This window comes from Gekko japonicus, unplaced genomic scaffold, assembly GCF_001447785.1.
Source record: "Gekko japonicus isolate JY-2015 unplaced genomic scaffold, Gekko_japonicus_V1.1 scaffold29, whole genome shotgun sequence".
NCBI classification, from domain to species: domain Eukaryota; kingdom Metazoa; phylum Chordata; class Lepidosauria; order Squamata; family Gekkonidae; genus Gekko; species Gekko japonicus.
The window spans coordinates 2,468,554-2,489,714 of NW_015172003.1; the positions used below are offsets into that span (position 1 = coordinate 2,468,554).

The 21,161-nt window shown below is 43.2% G+C and overlaps 1 protein-coding gene across 1 annotated transcript in view; it reads right to left on the bottom strand.

Moving 5' to 3' along the window:
* Positions 1-1,253: 1,253 nt before the first annotated feature.
* The window catches only part of CFAP43 (cilia and flagella associated protein 43), an 88,507-nt gene continuing 68,599 nt past the window's right edge, over positions 1,254-21,161 (bottom strand). The window contains exons 32-40 of the mRNA XM_015420099.1: positions 18,564-18,650; positions 16,850-16,938; positions 14,686-14,893; positions 13,631-13,743; positions 8,733-8,892; positions 7,442-7,606; positions 5,211-5,291; positions 2,414-2,567; positions 1,254-1,429 (exon numbers count right to left, since the gene is read on the bottom strand). Of these exons, the coding sequence (XP_015275585.1) occupies positions 1,254-1,429; positions 2,414-2,567; positions 5,211-5,291; positions 7,442-7,606; positions 8,733-8,892; positions 13,631-13,743; positions 14,686-14,893; positions 16,850-16,938; positions 18,564-18,650 (1,233 nt within the window). The remainder of the gene's footprint in view (positions 1,430-2,413; positions 2,568-5,210; positions 5,292-7,441; positions 7,607-8,732; positions 8,893-13,630; positions 13,744-14,685; positions 14,894-16,849; positions 16,939-18,563; positions 18,651-21,161) is intronic.

The following is a 21,161-nucleotide window of genomic DNA, read 5'->3' on the forward strand; positions in this document are numbered from 1 at the left end:
AGGCCCGCGCGGCTTACATCCGCCGGGCCTCGGCGGTCTCTCTCCCCCTCGGCTCTCTCCCCCCTGGTCTCTCTCCACCCCCGCTTCAAAGCCGGTCTCCCTCCCCCGCTGCCGCCGCTGGGCCTCACCGGTCGCTCGCTCCCTTCCCCCGCACTGAAGCCAGGTAGGTCGCAGAGCGTTCCCTGCGCATGCACAGGGAATGCTCTTTTACTTTTGGGGGGATTTAAATATCCCCCGATAGTTTTTTAAAGTTTTTAGATTTTTGTGCACACCTGGGGGCCGTCCCACGTGTGCACAAAAATCTCCCTCCCCCCCCAAGTGCCCCCGGTGCGTGGATTTAGGTATCTGCACACCAGGGGGCGACTTCAGTATTAGATATATAGATTGAATCTGAAACCTGATTGTAACTTTATGCTCCTCTATATTCCAAAATTAGACACGTAGAAAATGGACAGCATGGAACCAAATGCATACAGATTTTTGTACTGCAATTAGTAGTTTCAAAGTTTTGATAAGGGAGATCTTGCCAACTGCTCCTCCCACTGTCTACTCACTACTACACTAAAGAAATCATGGTTTAAAAGCAGTGAAAAGAAAACATTTTCTTGAAGATTTGAGTGCCTACAAGCTGGCTTTATTTGAAGTGGAAACAAAAAACGGGAGCAGGTCCTCAACTACCAAAACAAAGGGATTTGAAAAAAGTGTATTAATTATCTCAAAGAAAGCATGTCATAAAATATGACAGTTATGAGATACAAGTCTAATGCAGTATCACAATGAATACAATGATATAGTTGACAGTATAATGATGAGAGCCCAGATTGTTCTTCATTTCCTATATCTCCAGCAGACTAGTGTAGAAAAAAAAATGTTTATCAAAGACTGGGCAGCAGCTTCATCTCCATAAATTTTGAACAATCCAAAGCAAAGAAGATATCAATAGGGACATTTCTTCTGACACTTTGATGATGGAAATTACACAGTGGCAGAAGAAACATACACCCTGATGATGTTTCTGTGGATTACTTGTTTTCTCTGCTCTGGAACTGCTCACAATTTATAGAGATGCAGCTGCCTCCCAGTTTTTGATGTCTGATGAAGACGTATAAAATGAGAATCTACCCAAGGCCTATATTTACCTGACATCATATTAAACTTCTATCTAATAATTATAATGGTATTTGATGACAGTCTTCAATGTAGTACTGCAATTAATAAACTTTTTCAAGGTCCTTCATTAGAGCACCACTGTACTAATATTCTTGCACATCAAAGAAAGCAGGGAATGTTTTCATTCTCAGTCTCTCCACTTCAGCCTGAAGGATGGACAACTCCTGAGCCTGTGCCTTGGCAAGATCCACAAGTTGCTGTCGCTGTAAAATGTCTTCATAATGTTCTTTATGAATCTTCTGTTTGAGCAGGTCTGAGTCTGCAAAACACGAAGTCCAGAATATATTAACATTCATTTCCCATAGTATAGTTGTAATTCTGATGCACCCCCCCCCAACTGTGCTCAGAACTGTTCCTAGCGTTCCCCTGACTACCAGTAGCAGACTTTGTGGGGAATTAGTGGGAAATCAAAAGGTTGCATTGATCATTGCATACATCCCAATAAGAATGGTGTGTAAAGAAACCAGAACTGCCCACATGATCTGCTTTCTGTTGGAGGAGGTGGCAGCTACAAGCATGGACGGCTTCAAGAGGGAATTAGATAAACATGGAGCAGAGGTCCGTCAGTGGCTATTAGCCACAAGGTATATAGGAACACTCAGGTTGGGGCAAGTGATGCACTGTATTCTTGGCGCTTGGGGGGGGGCAACAGTGGGAGGGCTTCTAGTGTCCTGGCCCCACTGCTGGACCTGATGGTACTTGGTATTTTTAGCCACTGTGTGACAGAGTGTTGGACTGGATGGGCCATTGTTCTGATCCAATATTGGCTTCTCTTATGTTCTTAAATGGTACTAGCAACACCATGGAACATCTGTGCTGCTGGCTGTCATATGAAGTGGCCCTAGTGGTGGAATTGGTAAAATTTTGCATATTGGTTGATTTATTTTTTGCTGCTGTCCTAATCAATACCACAAATTGTTTGCGATAATCAGTGACAGGTCTGACAACATTACTCCTTTATAGAAATTACAAAATAAAAGGAATTCTGAGAATGCAAAGGAAGAAATGCTAGGATATTTGGGCACAGTTGACAAGAGCTATGGTAATCATTTATATGTGTAAGTTGATTCATGTATCTAATATGAAGATGACCATGTTGGGAAAATCAATTTTACAACATGTGCAGAATGGCACAAGCATCAATGGCTACACTTCATAGAGCAGGAAATGGATTTGCTCAGTGGAATAATCTGTGTCAAAAAATAGCACGAAGAGGCCAAGCAACCCTTAGAACATTACTCACCAGAAGCCTCAAAAATGTGCCGCCTTTCTGACACGGAAACAAGCATTTCTCGTATCTCCTTGCTGAGTTTGTGGTTTGCTATCTTTTTCTGATCAATTTGCTTCCCCAGCTCCATGATAAGTTTCTCCCGGTGTTGCACATTTTTCTTATGAACCTGGCCATTGAAAAACAAAGTGCGTACAAGACATGCTTAGATAGATTTATATGATAATTTATTAAAACAATTTCACAGGCACCATATGATAATTTATTAAAACAAACTATTTCACAGGCACCAAGATGCTTTCATTACACTTGATGTGACATTTTGCATAGTTACTTCCCAGTATAAAAGATTACAAAGGATATGCAAAGCATTCAAAGAAAGTATTTAATGGGATACAACCAGTAGTAAATAATGGATTTTTTACTGAAAGGAATCTGGGGTGCCAATGAGAGCAGAATTATTTCTATATAATTTTGCTTATCTTCTCAGACAAGAACTCAAAACATAATAAATAAATCAGTAGTAATAATGGCACTGAAACAAACTGAACAACAGTATCCAGAAACTAGAATTAAATTCACAAAAGTTTATCTGAAGAAAAAGGGTTTTGTCCACTGAAAACAAGACTCGCACTGTACACATTAATTGCATGTACAGGCCCAAAGTGCACTGAGGAGAATCAACAGCAAGTATGCCAGTCCAGCCTCCTGGTCATGATCAGATACAAAGGTCCCACATCTCTTGCCTGCACACATTTTCTGAACATGGATAGACAAACAATTGTATTCATGTTAGCTTCATATATGTAAGTGCTTGGCAATGCTGCTTTTCATGTTTCTGATCATGGGTACAGAACTTATGGAAGTACATGCATAGATACTTTGCCAATGTTTGGGCAAAAATATGTAAGAGGGATTGGGTTCAGCACCTATGGTTGTGAGCTGGGGGGAGGGCCAGCACAGTACATTTCATGTTGTGCTATTGTACAGGGCCACTGTTTTTTTACAGTTCTAGATGAAAGACAGAAGTAAAAAGATGGTAAGCAATGTCACATAAAAGTGAAACACTGCAGCCTGCAAGTCCCATTGGTTTCTAATAATCACAATCAGTATGGCCCTATGCATGGCTAGAAACGTCACACTGGGTTGGATTTGATGCCATGCTGCTGCAGATGGATTTCTGCCTGTGGAGCCTGACTTTTTTGGTCTACCCTAACTGTAGCCCAGTATGTCCCCTGAAATTGTGTTCCTGAGGGTCCCCTGCCCCCTAGAAATAGCATTTGGGGGGCATTTATGGTGCAGCAGGAGGGGGGAGGCAAGCAAGTTGCACTGTGAGAATGAAAATCCTTTTGCCCACAGAAATGCTCCATTGGATCCAAACCACTGTATTCACTAGGGCCAGCTACCAATAATGTTTGTGTTACTTTAACCTAGTTTAATAATTAGGGTATGGGGAATTGCACACACAAGCTGAAAGAAAATTGTCCGAAGTATATCAAGTGACTGAAGAAGAAGCATAAAGAGGTCCTTTTACAATAACCTAGTCTTCTAGGTAAAATTCATAGCTGGGGGGTGACATTCAGGAGCAAAGCTTGAGGCCCCTCGGGCACCAGCACTAGCAAATAAATCCAAGTCTGTACAAAACAAAAGGCTCTAGGTAGTTTTCCAAAACTGGCAATGTCCATATGAAGGCAAAGTCAGACCCAGCTAGTTGCTGAGTGGAATCTTTCTTGCGTCGCTATAGATACGTGTATGTCTCTGTGGAGAAAGAAGATTCAACTTCATGCTACACCCAGCAGAGCAGCATGACCCCGACCCTGCACTTTCCTAAATGGGTTGAGGCAACCCAAACACAGAGATTATATTTCAAGCTTGGACAACTGAAGTAAATAAGCTGCACAGCCACATTCGGAATAAATGAAACCAATATAGTACTCAGCTTTTCTGAGTTCATCAGAATTTATTAGGCTGTATGCTAAGCATACATGACCCTGATGCTGGGAATGATTGAAGGGGACGGCAAAGGATGAGACGGTTAGACAGTGTTATCGATGCAGCGAACATGAAATTAAGCAAACTCCGGAGCACAACAGAAGCCAGGAGGGCCTGGCGTGATGTGTTCCATGGGGTCGTGAAGAGTCGGACTTGACTGCGTGACTGAACAACAACAACAACATGCTAAGCAGGACAAAAAGGAAGGGGTTTGTTGCAGGGCATGATGCAAAAGCCCCAGCCTAAGCCTGTGGTTTGTCAAAGTTTTACAACAGAAAGAACTTATACAGATTTACAGTATGTATACTCAGAAGTAAGCCTCACAGTGTTTAATGGAGCTCGTTCCCAGGCAAGTGTGCACAGGATTGTAACATGAATTCAATTAGTTGGTGCAACAAGATGTCATGTTGCACCAAAGTATGCCTGGACAATGAAACAGTACTGCAACTACACACACCAGGTAATTTGGACATGCCCAGCTGCTAATTCAATAACAAATGTCTTGTAAAATAGAGTAGGAGCAAAAACAAAATGGCTGGTTGTCCTTAAATAGTAAAGGTGGTGATTAATATTAGGTGGAACATTCTGTGGACAGTCATGTGATTTGTTGTCTTGTGATGACTAGACAACTAGTTTAGATCTAGGTAGTATGTGGGATGAAATCGTTGTCTGGGGTCCTATGAGGTTCTCAGCAGCCTAAAGCAGAAGGAACAACACTAAGGCTGAAGACAATAAAACCAAACATGAAATCAGGACTAAGACCAGCATGTTGAACAGGCAGAGTGTTCCATATAGTCAATGATCACACTAGAGAATTTACCTTATCTAGAAAAGTAAGCGTTGCCTCCATTACTGAGACCTCACGATTCATTCGGCTGTCGTAATTTAGTACCGTTAAGAACTGTAGAATTAAAAGCAGAAAGAAAATCAGGCTAACAGAACTAAGTGCCTCCATACATTAAACCTTAGAAGCATCCAATAGAAACACAATCCCAAAAGTGGTTTTGGGTTGGTTCTTAGGATCCATGCCCACCTACCAATATTGCCTTATTAGATCTATTGTGGAAATGAAATGTGCAGGCCCAATGTTTTCCACTAGCTCATCCACCCTTGGCATCGGGTATACATCTGGGACTGTAACCTTGTTCAACCTTCGATAGTCAACACAAAATCTTACCGTTTGATCCAGTTTTGGGACTAAACCAGTGAGGCCCAAGGACTTTCTAAATGAACAGTACCTCCAAGGTTCAACAGTTCTTTATCCTCCCTCTCAATACTGATGGCATTTGGGCCAGTTGCTCTATAAAGTGAGAGAGCAATAGGCCTGGTATCTCTAGACAGGGGTCATTTCCTGCGGGAGCGCACAGGAGCGGAGCTCCGGTAGTAAGGTGCCCAGGGGGCGGGCACATGCAACAAGCCCCACCCCCTGCTCCCAGCAGCCCTCAGTCAGGCCACAAAGAGCAAGAAGCAGCCAGGTAAGTTGCAGAAATCCCCCACCAGCCCACCTTCAGGTACAAGCTCTCCCTCCTCTGTGAGGGCATATCTGCGTGTTCCCCCCCCCCCGCTAGTAATCCAAAACAGTCCAGTGGCCCCTTTAAGACCAAGTTTTATTCATGTACAAGCTCTCCCTCCTCTGTGAGGGCAGATTTGCACGCCCCTCCCCAATAGCTAGCAATCCAAAACAGTCCAGTGGAGCCTGAGCGCTGGGTGTAGCCTTCTGACACACTTCCGGTGATGTCAGGGGGTGTGGCATATGCAAATAAGTTATGCTAATAAGTTATGCTAATGAGCTCCAGCACCTCTTTTTACGAAATGACCCCTGTCTCTAGTATTGATCTTTTGTCGAGCTAACTAGGTTCACCTTGGAAAATTGGAAAGGTGCATTGATACTCCGTTAAGACAGCCTTAACGTGCCATTGCTGGTCTTTAGTCAGGGTTGGTGCCAAATTTACCAAACTAACCACTCCTTCCTGCAGCCCATCCTGACAATGCAATCTTGTTCCTGCCCCGTCCCCACTACAGATGCCTGACCTGCCTGCCTGACTGTTAGTACACAGGAGTCCCTTGACCCTGGGAATAAACTTTCCATGTGTTGGAAAATCCCTAGGGAGGAAGGGAGGGTACAGAAGATCCAGGACTGTCAGCATCTTTTGCTGGCAGTTTGCAGGATCCAAGCCAATAACTTTATATAGCCATAGTGTTATGTCTGCTGACCGCCACTAGACGACAGCGTATTTTACAGGAGCTTGGATCCATAGAGACAATAGGGACTAGGATCCTGAAACCTCTAGCAGTCACCAAAAGGAACCTTGGCGGGAAGTTTAAACCCAATATACAGGTTATAATATCAAGTTAATTGGCACAGTCATAGGACAATCGAAAACCAAAAAGAACTGTGACGATGTGACACTGATAAATTTCTTTAAGAATCAAAAATTGTACAAAAAGTGAACAATACAGTAGAAAATATACAGAATAACAGAAAATGTGTGTGTGACGGTGGTCTCCAGAATGCCTTGCCGTTTCAATGGTTGATCTTCTTCCGAACAAAGATGTGAGACATATACTGTCTCTCAACAATTCATTTCCTCTGGTGATGTATCAAAGATTCATAGATATCAATGATGATTTTCAACGCTCATAATAGCTACAGTATTCCGTGGGCTATTGCAATACCAGAGGAAATGAATTGTTGAGAGACAGTATATGTCTTACATTTTTGTTCAGAAGAAAATCAACCATCGAAACGGCAAGGCATTCTGGAGACCACCGTCACACACACATTTTCTGTTATTCTGTATATTTTCTACTGTATTGTTCACTTTTTGTACAATTTTTGATACTTAAAGAAATTTATCAGCGTCACATTGTCACAGTTCTTTTTGGTTTTCGATTGGGAAGTTTAAACCCACCAATGGGACCTGTGGGTGGTCCACAGAGACTGCATATAGTTGGGCCTCTGGCTGAATATCACTATGTTTCCTCATCATTTGATGCGTCAAACCCACTACACAACACATAGCAAAATCAACATTTAGGAGAGTAACTTACAAGTTGGCGATCTTTTGTAACATTCAGTTTTTGAATATCTCGAGCCTTTTGGTTGAGATCATCAATCTGCATCTGAATTTTTTTATGCTCCCATTCCAGCTGAAATATCCCTTTCCGAAAATCTTTGCTTTCCACCATGCTGGCAACTTTCTTCTCTCCTTGAGCCTAGAAGAAAAAGAGCCCTGTCTTAATCTAGTATACATTTTTATGAATTATTTCTGGAAGAAGGTAGACTGGAAGCCAAACTACACATTAAATTTTGTAATAAGTGGGGCCCAGGTTCCCTAGACCCAAGTCACCTTCCCTTCAGCCACACAACACTTTTGTGGAATGGCATTTTAAAGGTCCACAGGGACACGTTTCATCTCTGAACCATGGTGCTGCGGAGGAGGGGCTCCTGATTCCCTTCCTCCATACCACTTTCTCAAGTCAAAACAGCCCCAAAGGGAGTTATTTGCCTCATTCTGGAGAAAACATGGATCCATAAGGACTCAGCTTGTCACAAATGTAATGTAGGGAAGCTGCAGCCCTTTCAACGGCACAACATTTTTGTTCCTTTATGGAACATTTTAGTTTTGAAATAATGTTTGGTGCTTCAGTCTCATTATCTGGTAATGAATCAATTAGTATATTCTAATAAACCACCTGTGGTCCCCATCTGTGGATAGCTAAATCTGTGGATCAGGGCCACATAAAGGCTAAAGAGATTTCCCCACAAACTTGGGGAGTGCCCCAAGTTTGCAGGAAAATCTTAATTAAAAACAAACACACACATAGGGGGATTTAAACCCCCCCTACTTTGGGAAACCACTCCAGCCAGCCACCATGGTGAAGGAGGACACCAGCCATTGCTCCAGGCCTGACAGTGGTGGACACCAGCAGCTGCTGCAGGTTCAGCAGCAGAGGACACTGGCAGCCACAGTAGGCCTAGCCACAGCAGGGGATGCCAGCAGCTGCTGTGGGCCTAGGATCAAGGGATGAGGATGCCAGCAGCCACTCTGGACCTGAGTGTGGCGGCAGTGGACATTGTTAGCCGCTCTGGGTCTGAACGCCGTAGCAGTGGACACAAGCAGTCGCTGCAGTCACGGGGATGGTGGCAGCAGATGCTAGCTTGTGGGCTCAGTGTAGGTTGTGGGGCTTGGAGCCTCACCAGCTCAGCAATGGGAGGGTATGGGATTTCCCCACACAAGACTTGCGGGTCCTCCCTTTTTCCATAATAAATTCAAAGGGACAAAATCTGGTATGAAAGATCTGCAGAAGTTCAGTTCCTTTAAAAGAAAACCATAGCTACCCGGATAGTGCTGTTCAGCTCCTCAATGATGCTCCTGTTGATAAGAATAGCATCTGTGTAATCGGGTATTAAATTGCTACTGTCTAGCTCCACTTGCCCTTGTTTAAAAAGAAATTGGACCATCAAATCTAACTGAAATTTCATCTTCATCTCTCGAAGCCTAGAAATGGCAAAAAAGAGAGATGTTTTCAATAAATGAAAACATTTACCTTGATCACAAAAAAATAAAGAACACTGTGAGAGGTATTTGCTTCTCAAGAATTTTTTAAAAGCCTATGGTTGGAGAATAAATATGAACATGTATTTCTCAGTGGAAAATTCCAAGATAATCACATACTTAACATGAAAGTATTTAGCATGATAGCTAATCAGAGCCTGGACATGAGGTTAAATATGGTACTGGCAGCATCAAATCATAGTGTACCCCTCGGTGACAGAAAGTGGTCATGTGACCGGCATGACTAAACACCAAGGCGCACGGAACATCTTGGGGAGAGGCCTACATAGACTGCTGTGTTAAGGCCTGCCTTGAATTATTGCAGGTAAATGCTGTTAACCAATGTAATTATTAGAGATTCTTTCAAGCAAAGGTGAAGTTACTTCTTGGGAAGTTGTTAAGTGTTGGTTTGGGACTATTAAGATACTTAATAGTAATTTCATATGATCGTGAAAATATGTACTTTTATAGTTATTGATCCTTTTAAAACTGTTGTAATACATCTTCCTTAGTATTCTGTTTGTTAATGCAATGAGCAGTTCAGCCTGGCCCAGAAAGAGGCAACATCTTGGGGAGAGGCCTATATAGACTTTGCTGTGTTAAGGCCTCTGGAGTCAACTGAGAAGAGCTGCAGCCTCCCAAGTACAGCCTGGAAACCTCATATGCTGTATCTGTGAGCTTACATCATATGGACCTACAATATATGTATTATCTATGTGCTTAGTATTTTTTCTGTTCTGTGCATCCTTGTGGATGCTGAAGATATCTGTACTCAGTAATATCCTGAAGATTCATTGCTATGAAGTAATAGCAACCAACCAGGAGTGAATGAGGATTTATATGAAAACCTCCATGCTTTGTTTATATAAAGAGTTTATTTTAAATGTTAAAGTGCATTGGTTGTATTGCCTCTATTATGTCTGTGCAGTTACATGTGCAGTTACAGCAGTTACATATTCTTAATAACCATAGGTGGGAGTTCTGCTGTCAAAACCGACTGAACCTGCCCACTTCTCCCTGCAGATATTAGGATCTTAGTGGGTTACACAATCACACTGTTTGGGAGCTAACCAATAAAGATGGATGAGTGAGTCAGCCTCTGGTTGATTAAGAATAGATCTTGCTGAAAGGGAGCTGCTCAGACCTCCTCTCATTCTAGGGCTGCCTTCTACTTCAAATGCTTAATTTAATTTCAAATGGTAATTTAGCTCTTCTAGGCTTGGATTAAAGTGCACTCTAGCTGAATAGCTTCAGCAGTTACAGAGGTATGTAACTGCTTGTTTTTTTGTAGGGAATTTTTTTAAAAATAATGTGAGAATTAGCTTAAAAGTTTAGATTTAGTCAGGGGTCATTTCGTAGAAAAAGAGCTAGGGGAACTCATTAGCATAACTCATTAGCATATGCCACACCCCTGACATCAGGGGCCTGGCGGTGGACCTGCAAGGCCAGCGGGAGTGCGAGGAAGCCCCGCCAAGGCCCTCCCTAGCCCCAGGCAGGCAGGGGTGGGGAGAGGCGGGGAGGAAGCAACTTACCCTCCCTCTTCTCCTGCCTCCTCCTGGCTGAATGAGGGCTGGAAGCGGGGCGGCCGGAAGCAGGGGGCAGGGCTTCGTCATGTGCCCCGCCCCCCTGCACCTCACCCGGGGGAACTGCGTTCCCCCGCGTTCCCCCCTGAAATGACCTCTGGATTTAGTTTAATATTGGACCCCTTGTTTTGTTTTGAAGCCCTAGCTGTCTGCAGTTTGTTTTGTTATTTGCTTTCCTTTTTCTGTTACAAAAACCCGCCTAAGGTTTAGCCATATCTGTGAACTCACTATCCCTAGTCTCTGGTATTACACTTTAATCTATAGGCATAGTAAAGTTTCAAAGTTATACTGGAGTTTAAGATAGCCTTGTGCCCTCAGTTTTAATCTTTGTCCTTTGTCTGACCCTCTTTTGAACCCTTCCATACTGCAGTATAATTAGCCAAGAACCTCTGAGCCTGTTTAGAATTAAAATTAGCTACATCTGAGCAGCTACAACCAAACTGAAATTAGAACTAGACCAGAAAATTGGAACAGAACTGCAATTAGACCTAAAATTAGCTACACCTGAGTGGTTTGAACAGCTGCAACACTCAGACATTACACAATGTTGGTACCTAAATGTATATTTTAACTATTTGCCCTCCTTACTATTGGAACAGAACTAAAATTAGAACTAAAATTAGCTACACCTGAGTAGTTTGAGCAGCTACAACACTGAGACTGGCTCTGCTGTTTTACCAAACCCACACTGGAACAGAAAAAGATGTGGCTCAAAACCACATTCAAATACCCCGGGCTGTACTGACTGCAGAGTCACCCCTGAATGACCATAAAATGGCCATAAATCTGTGAGATACTCTTTAATATGTGATTTTAAAAGGACATTTGAAATGCTGCTTGGGATCAATTAATTAAAATGCTTGTTGTGAGATAGAATGAGGAAGTCTGCTGCACAAGTAGCCGGCGTGTCCAAAAACCCCGTTCAGCCTCATAAGGTGGAAACACCTGGCAGAAGCAGAGTCTGATAGAAAAGGTGAAGTTGCCGGGAACAGAAAGGATTTCTGAAAGGTCAAAGATTTTTATATGCTTTAAAACTGATTGCTTTTAGTAGAGAAAGTTTGAGAGGGGTAGTTGCTTTGTATTAAAATTATGAATCCTGTGCACTCTCTTGCAAGAGTATAGAAAATAAATACTTAAGCTAAGCTTGCTTACAAAGCAGAAGTATAGCTAGATTGTTAAGACAGGGGCTTGGAAAAGCCTACTCTTCAGCTAGGGGAGGGGAAGAAAGATTTTCCAAAGGAGTGATTAACCAATTGAATGGACATAGATAGAAGCTAGGTAATGAGATTATTGTATTAAATATATAAGCTTTTATATTTTAAACTGTATAAAGCTTGAAAAAGGGGAAGCAGGCCTTTAGCCCTGACACAACAATTCTGCTGAAAGGAGAACATTTTGTGGTTTAGAAAGTCCCTGGGTCGAAAGGCCTGACTCCAGACAATCTGGAAGGCGTAGGAGGTGGGGGTTAGCTAGCTCCGGGGCGACCCAAAGTTCATCTAACGAAGAAGTGAAAGGCAATGGGCTTGCCAAGATATTAATAAAAGGTAAAGAAAGTACCTAAAATTTCTTTATCTATTTCTTTATCTTGCAAAGAAAATCAATATGCTTATCTTATAACTGACATATATATATATATTAATGCTGCTATCATGTTGGTTTTTTTACTAATCATGCAGAAAAATGGGGAACTAAACTGGGTGGATAACTCATGATGAAACTAATAACTCCCGCATATTCAAAGTTGGAACGTCTCGTTTAAGAGTCCTGCTGACTAAAGACCAAAAAGCAGACCTGATCTAAGCAACCTGCAGATAACCCCAGAAGGGCAAGAAAGACGTGGCCTTGGTGACTCCAAATTGAACTTTGTGGGGAGGAATTAAAGAATAAGGGAAAATTATGCCCTTTTTGGGAAAGTAAGGGGATTGTTTTAATAAGAAGCAGAAGTGACTAGGCGATCGGTGATTGGAAGCCTGTGACTCCTGACTCTCAGTTCTGGGAGGCGGAGAGGGTTTTTTTTATTTTCCACACCTCTCCGGGACAGGATAAATATCTGCCACATAACCCAATTCGGTGTGTGTTCTCGGTGCTATCTGGGCGAGACACACCCTGCTTGCAAGCTGCATACCAATAAAAACCTGCTTCTTTGAAGGAGACCTGTCTTGAGAAGTTATTATTGGTAAGCGCAAATTGCGTTAGCGACAAATCTATGCAGACGGCTACCATAAAACAGAGAAATCAAACAAAGTGAAAGCAACATGCAGTCTGGACACTGCCATAAAATCCAACAATCAGTCAAAATGAAAGTGGTATGCAGTGTAGAGGGGAATTTCTGTTCCAGCGTGGGTTTGGTAAAACAGTGGAGCAAATGCTTGATGCAGACTGGGCCATTATTCCTATGGGTCCCTATCCCCCCCAAAAGCATTTTTGGCTGCAGCAGAAAGGGGAGACGTGAAAGTTGCACTCCACAGTGGAAATCCTTCCATCTGCAGAAAAGCTCTTTCGGATCAAAGCCAACATATTTTATTTATTTATTTATTATTCAGTTTGTACTCTGTCCTCCTTACAAAGCAGGCTCAGGGCAGCTTGCATTCATTAAAACATATTACATAATATAGAGATAGCAGTTAAAATCCGATAAAATCAACATAAAACAATTCAATTTCAGTAATAATAGTAATGTGCTGTCGATGTTTCGCTAATTGTACAAGATGGCGTACTTTTATAAGTTTTTCAGTTTATCAATGTTTTTCACAGAGGCCGGACATCGCAACTGAGAGTTGGTGGTGATAGTGGGGGCGGCTCCTAGTTTAAAGCCTGTTGGAAGAGTTCCTTCTTGCAGGCCCTGCAGAACTGTGCAAGATCCCACAGGGCCCTGATCTCTTCCGGGAGCTCATTCCACCTGTATGGAGCCGCCACTGAAAAGGCCCTGGTGGTAGCGAGCCTGGTGTCCTTAGGACCAGGGAGGGTCAATTGACTTTGAGACCCTGACCGTAGTACTCTCTGGGTAGGATGTCTTTTGCGCTGAAACAGTTTTACATTATTAATGGGGGTAATTCAAAAATGTCAGTAAACAACACAAATGGATAAAGCAAACTTACAGATTAAGTTCTGTGAAGATTTGTTCAATTTCTTTCCGTACCTTCTCGTCATCCTCTATCCTCCTCTGAAGGAAGGTCTGCATCTCTGCTAGTGTCAGTGCTTTCTGTTTAATCTAAGCAAACAGGGAAGACACTCTTTTCAAACATGTTTACTTTGCAGGTGGTGCAGATTTATTACCTTTTTTATTTAGCATACCTACCTGTATCATACACACTTCTGAATCTTTACATTTTCATATGCTTTCAGACACTCCTCTGTATCCAATGAATCGCAAGTGGTGCAAAGCTCATGGAATGGGACTTTCCTGTCCACCCCCCCCCCACCTCTACAGAAGCTCAGTTAGTGCCTTGAAATTTTGCTTCTGGGAATCAAGAGGACCTTCATGAACAGAATGAACAGTGAGGTGGGGTCTGCAGTGGGAGAGGAGAATCGGCAAAAGTCAGGCATGTACCCTGCCAATGGAATGGCACTTGTGTCAGCAAACGTTCACAGAAAGACAAAAGTCTTTAAATAAAATGTATTTTGCATGACAACAGCTCAATCATTGTTTTGACTTCACCAGACTTTTTCTGTGTAGTGGTTCATATATCTCAGCCTGGTGGCAATAACAGTGGTGATTTGCACAGGTGAGATCCTGTGGAGGAGTTCCACAAAAGGTTTTTTTTTTTTTTGCTGATTCTCCCCTCCAGCTTCAAACCCCTGAGTCCCCATTTAAGGTATTCCTGGAAGGGCCTTCTGACTCCCAGGATCAGCATTTTGTGCTGTGGGGGTGGGGTAAGGGTCTATTCCACTGACAGAAATCCCTTCTATCACCAGTATTTTCCACAAGATCCATGCCATCTCTCCGCAATTGACTAGAAATAGTATAAAGAAAACCGAATGGGGAGGCATGGCTCCTCCCCACTAGGCCTGCTCAGTTCAAGCAGCTACCCTGAGGGAAGGAGAGCTCGACGTTACCAGATCCTGTGCATTGCAAAGCCCTTCATGAAGCAGTACATCAGAATGCACATTTCAGATATAAAAGTAAAAAAAATTAAAAGTACAGTTTACTTACCTGTTGTTCACTTTCTACTTTGGTTCGTCTAGACACACATAAACGGTCCCAGATGGTATAGTCAAGACCCTCTGGTTTGTTTCCAAATTCATCCATTTCATCAATACCTTTCATTAATTGAGTATAAGCATCCTGTAATGCTTTGACAGAACCTGGTCGATCTCCATAGGGGTTGGCAGTGTCACATACAACCTTCGTCTTCTGAGCCCTACCATGATGGATTACAGCAGACAAAAGAGGGATAAATGTTTTCTGTTGTGTTTATGTATTCAGCAGCAGAATAAGACCATGTGTCAATGGGGTCATTTTATGGTTGAATTTGGAAGAAGAGATTGGATTTATACCTTGCACTTCACTACCCGAAGGAGCCTCAGAGCAGTTTACAATCTCCTTTCCCTTCCCCTCCCCACAACAGACATCCTGGAAGGTAGGTAGGGCTGAGAGAGCTCTCTTGAGAACCGCCCTTGAAAGAACAGCTCCAAAAGAACTTATGAGTGACCCAAGGTCACACCAGCAGCTCCATGTGGAGGAGTGGGGAATCAAACCCAGTTCTCCGAGATTAGAGTCTGCACTCTTCACCACTACACCAAACTGGATCCACTACATCAAACTTACTTCAAAGGTTTCGGTTTTTTTTTTAGTATTATCAATTACTTTTCCATCCTCTTAATTTTGCCCTTTGAAATTCTGTGCACTGACAAGTCCATATGCCTCTCCATGAGGAAATGGGATATTAATATAAGCCTTTAAGTTGTGGCAAAAGGAAGGCTGAATGCACAAGATAAGTAGGAGGTGAAAAGGACATCCTTGATATCCTAGTCCCAGGCCAAGTGCAAGGCTTAAAGTACCATTTTAAGAAGAATTACACTCTTCTAAACCAATTGACTGTTAAACCACATGCATTTCACACAGTGATTGGGGCAATACAATCTAATCCCCCCTTAAGCACACATCATGCTTTAACTCAGAAGCTACACAAATTCCTATACCAGGCTCCATGCAAACTCAACAGCTGATAAGCCTATAAGGAATTAAAGTCAACATGTGATTTCTGTCTTACCAGTGCAGATACACATGAAGCTGGCTAATACTGAATCAGACTCTTGGTCCAGCAAAGTTAGTATTATCTACTCAGTTTGGTAATGGCTCTTCAGGGTCTTAGGCAGAGGTCTTTCACATTACCTACTACTTGGTCCTTTTAACTGGAGATGTCAGGGATTGAATCTGAGACCTTCTGCATGCCAAGCAGATGCTCTACCACTGAGCCACAGCCCCTGCCTAAAGCAACACTTCATGACTATCACTACAACCAATATGCAATAAGCATCTTCAGTAATGATTCTAGGATTATGATGTCCTACTTGCTGGTTTTGAAAGCAGGTAAGTTACAATAGGGCAGATCCTATCCTTATCCTAAGGAGGGATGGGCACAAACCTAAAAAATCTGGTTTGGTTCAGGGTAGCCCCTGAACAGAACCCTTAACTGAACTAAGCCAAAAGGCTCCAAACCAAACTGGCAAGTTTGGTTCCCCCTCTCTCCTGGCTGCAGTGAGCTGTGGCCAGGAGAAAGGGGGGGGGGGGTTCCCAGGAAGGGCTAAATGGCTGGCAGCCATTTAACCCATTCATTTTGTTCCCCCCACTTCAAAGTGGGTGGGGGGACCTAAACTGATGGTTTAATGGCTTGCAGCCATTTAAACATAACAGCTGGAAGACACCCTGCTGTTAGGTTTAAATGGTTTAAATGCCTTTTAGGTTTAAATGGCTGGGGAAACGAAACTTAACAGTGAAATGACTCGCAGCCATTTCAGCCTAACAGCCATTTCTCCCCACTGCTCAGCTGTTAGGTTTAAACAGCCTGAACAGCCAAACCAAACTGGGCAAAAGTCCGGTAAATGTTCTGGGAAGGTGCCTTCCCCAAACATTGGTTTGGGGCTCCAAACCAGCCCAAATTCATGCTGAATTTTGGCTCGTGAGCCAGTTCTTGCCCATCCCTAACCCTAAGGTTCCACTGAGCAAAGTTTGAGGTCTTCCACCAGGTTAAGTTGGATGAAGGCTGGATTCATACCAATGTTCTTAATAAGACTGTGTGGACTGTATTTTTTCCTACAGTGGAAAAAAAATCAAAGACTTTTTGGATGTGGTTGGGTTCAAAGAAAAATCTTACCTAGGCCGACGTTTGTAAAGTTTGAATAGCTGATCAATGTGATGAGCTGGAACATCAGAAAATTCCTTTCTAAAACCACGTTCCATGAGCTAACAGCAAGGAGGAAAGCACAGCTTTATGAGAGCTAGGACTGAGTGTTAGTATGTATCTGCCTCAATTCTGAAAGGCATGAGGAGAATAACATTGAAGTAGCTTTAGATCAAGGAGTACAGTCCACATAGGCAATCACAGTACACAGAATGGGGCTGACAGTTGATTAAAATATATGACAGTATTTACAGAACTCGGAATCCTAGGTAATCTTTTAAGACCGGGCATTGAGAGCTGTGACTGGGTGGTTGCAGCAGAGTCGGCTGAAGTTGAATCCATCGAAGACGGAGGTTCTGTACCTAACCATGGGGGTTTAGATATGGAAATCTGGATACTGGCCCTGGGTGGGTTATCACTGATGCTGGCGCCCAGGGTTCAGAGCCTTGGAGTGATACTGGATGCCTCCCTGTTGATGGAGGCCCAGGTCACAGCATTTGCCAAATCAGTCTTTTTTCATCTTCGGTGGGCTCGGTAACTAGTCCCTTGCCTTTCCACTCACAACTTGGCTACAGTGATCCACACAATGGTCACTCCCAGACTGGTCTATTGTAATATGCTCTATGTGGGTCTATCCTTGTACCTAACCCAGAAGTTGCAGCTAATGCAAATGCGACAGTGCACCTGCTGTCTGTGACGTCTCTGCAGGCGCGCATTCAGCCGGTGCTGTGCAGATTGCACTGGCTGTCGATAGAGTTCTGGATCTGTTTCAAGGTGTTGGTTTTAACCTTTAAGGCCCTGAGCGGTCAGGGACCAAAATACCTGCAGGACTGCCTCTCCCATTATGTCCCCTGAAGGGCCTTACATTTGGCTGACCAACATTTCCTGGTAATCCCTGTCCCAAACGACGTTCATCTACCTTCAACTAGGGACAGGGCTTTTTCGACTCTGGCCCCAACCTGGTGGAATGAGCTCCCCACAGAGATCAGGGCCCTTTGGGATCTTTTACAATTCCACGGGGCTGGCGCGTTGCCGAGCACCGGGTGAAGCCCACCGGAAGGAGCCGCGGTTTAAGACCTGCTCTGGGCGGCAGGAAGTGAAGCGCCGAAGAGCTGCCAGGGATTGAACAACGAGCCAAGCCAGGAACTAAATAATAACTGAGCCCACGTTCGGGGTGCTGGTAGGTTATCACCCCCCATACAAATAATGTGGCCCTAGTTAGGGATAAACAGCTGTGTAAACCGCCCAGAGACCCTCCGGGGTCAGGGCAGTATATAAGTCAAAAATTAAATTAAAACATTAAAATAATAATGTATTTTTAAAAAACTATCTATGTCCTGTAAGTAGAAAGCTGGGATAGTAGTATAATATAATACCTTAAATAAAACAATCCAAAGATCACATTATCATTGGGGGGGAAGTTAATTAAATCTCAGCTCTTCCATTTATTCACCTATAGTCAAAATTTTACATGGGCCATTTAATACTATCATTGCTGTTAAAATAAACACTGTTTTCAACATCTGGATAGAATAGAGAAGTAAACCAAAACCTAGTTAAATTGATAAATGAATATTTGAATACAAATCAAATTAGTTGCATGGAACAAAAAAAATTACTAAAAAGCTTAAATTCTACCACTTCAGCCAGGTTGCTCTGTAGATCTAGCTTTAAAGTTTTTACTTACTTTGTCTTCAGCAACTAAGATGTCATAGGCCTCTCTGTAGGTATCCACTTGTGCTCTGGCTGCCTTGACTGCATCACTAGTTAACATCTGTAAAGAATAGAATACAGAGGAGGTGCTTTGGGGATATAATGGACCAAACAAAATACATGCCCTGACCTTTCATTAAGATTGCAATCCTAAAGTCACTTTCCTGGGAGTAAGCCCCATTAAATAACATGGGATTTACATCCAAATAGACTTGTTTAGGATTGCTCCCTTAGATTGCTAGGAACTGAGATCAATTTATATGTAGCAGACACTATTTTCCACACAGTTTATTTATGATTATTCATTTCTTAAGGTATGAGTCTTGCAACTCAAATATCAAAAATGGATTTTCCTTATTTTTAAAAAACTTATGATGAATAATAATAATTATCATATGGCATTGTGTGTAGAATAGCCAGGAGAGCCTCGGATTGTCTCACAGCCAGAAGTTCTAGTTCTTTAGCATTATGCATCACTAGGTGGCGAGCTAGACTTGTTTTTAAGGCAAGAGACATTTCAGAGATGGTTTGCCATGCCTACCTCTGTGTCATGACCCTGGTATTCCTTGAAGGCTGCCCTTCCAAATACTATCCAAGGTTGCCCCTGCTTAGCTTCCAAAATCTGACAGGATTGGGCTAGCCTGGGCTATCCAAGTCAGGGCAAAAAACTTATGGTGATCCAGGTTATAGGTGGCTGTGTACAAACAGCAACAGGGCCCAAAGTGCACTTCCAAGGATATCTCTGCTGAGCCCCACTAGCAGTATATTAAATAATGGCCAAAACAGACCTGACACTGGAGAGATCCATGATCAGATCTCCTGAAGCCTTCTTCTTTACTTCAAGAAGCTATGCTGGGCTGCTAATTTGATTGAAGAAGTGGTACTGGGAGAAACCTTTCTCCTTGTGCTCCACTTCTCTGAAGCTACTAATAGCCCAGTGAATGAAAATGCAGGCATTACACAATTATGTGTAGTTTTCTACAACAGGGCTAATATCCTCAAGGAAGTAATTTACATTGGGGAAATTACCCAAAGGGAAAACAGGGTTGCACTTACCTGTAACTGCTGTTCATCGAGTGGTCTTCTGTGCAGGCACACATGGGATCTGCGCAGGCGCAAGCCAGCCAACGGAGAGGAACTAGCAAGCTTCTTATAGGAACTTTTTAGACTCCCAAGAGTGCAGGCCCCCCCTCCCACTCACTGTGACTTCGTGCCAAATCACGTGATGTGGGAGGAGCCAGCACTCGTCCCTCAGTTCTCCTAGGCCGCCGGGTAAGAAAAACACAGGCAACTGAATGAGACTACAGCGGGGAAGGAGGGAGGGATGTGTGCCTGCACAGAAGACCACTCGATGAACAGCAGTTACAGGTAAGTGCAACCCTGTTTTCATCATCGTGGCTTCTGTGCAGTCCCACATGGGAGAATAGCAAGAAGTATACCAACCGGAGGAGGGTGTGGGCTGATTCAGCGAAAAATTGATTGAAGTACTGCTCTCCCCACAGATGCCTCACTCCTCAAGTGGACGTCCATAGCGTAGTGCTTCATGAAGGTCGATGGCATTGACCATGTTGCTGCTTTACAAACATCTTCCAGAGGCAGTGGCGCCATGAAGGCTGCAGAGGAGGCTTGAGCTCGAGTGGAATGAGCTGAGATGTTCAAGGGACAGGCAACCCCTGACTCCCTATAGGCAGTTTTCATTGTGGAGACAATCCACCTAGAGATGGATTGTGCTGAGGCTTTTTTACCCTTATTGGGACCTCGGTAACAAACAAATAAATTTCTGTCGGTGCGAAACGGTTGTGTCCTTTGTAGGTAAAACAGTAAGACCCGTCTCACATCTAACGTTTGTAAACGTTGATCTGCTGCCGACTGCGGCTGCGGAAAAAAAATGGGTAGGACAATATCCTGGCCCATGTGAAACCTAGAGACAAACTTTGGTAGGAACCCAATGTGTGTTCTAAGAACTACCTTATCGTTATGAAACTTTAGATAAGGAGGGTCACATGACAACGCCCCAATTTCACTCACCCTCCGGGCAGAAGTGATCGCCACTAAGAACGCCGTTTTAAAGGAAACCCAGGACACGTCTGTAGTAGCCAAGGGCTCAAATGGTTTATGGGTGAGTGCAGTAAGAACCAATGACAAACACCACTGGGGGGTTGGATGTACAGCAGGAGGGTAAAGATTACACAAACCTTTTAAGAAACGTTTTGAGTCACGTGCAGAGAAAACTGTGGAACCCTCTACCTCATCATGATAAGATGAAATGGCTGCCAAATACACCTTAATGGACGAAGGTGCCAAACCTTCGTCCTTTAACTTCAAAAGAAACTCAAATATCTTGGCCAGTGGACAAGATCTAGGCTCAAAACCTTGAGAACCAATCCAATTAGAGAATTTTGACCACTTCAAAGCGTAAGATCTTTGTGTAGACTGTTTTAGGGCCGATTGCATTACGAGAGACACTCTAGGGTCCATATGTGTCATGGGAGTATCAGCCAAGCTGTAAGCTGAAGGTGGTTCAGTTCTTGGTTAAATCCCGCAGCGTGCAGCGACACAGCCGGAACGTCTG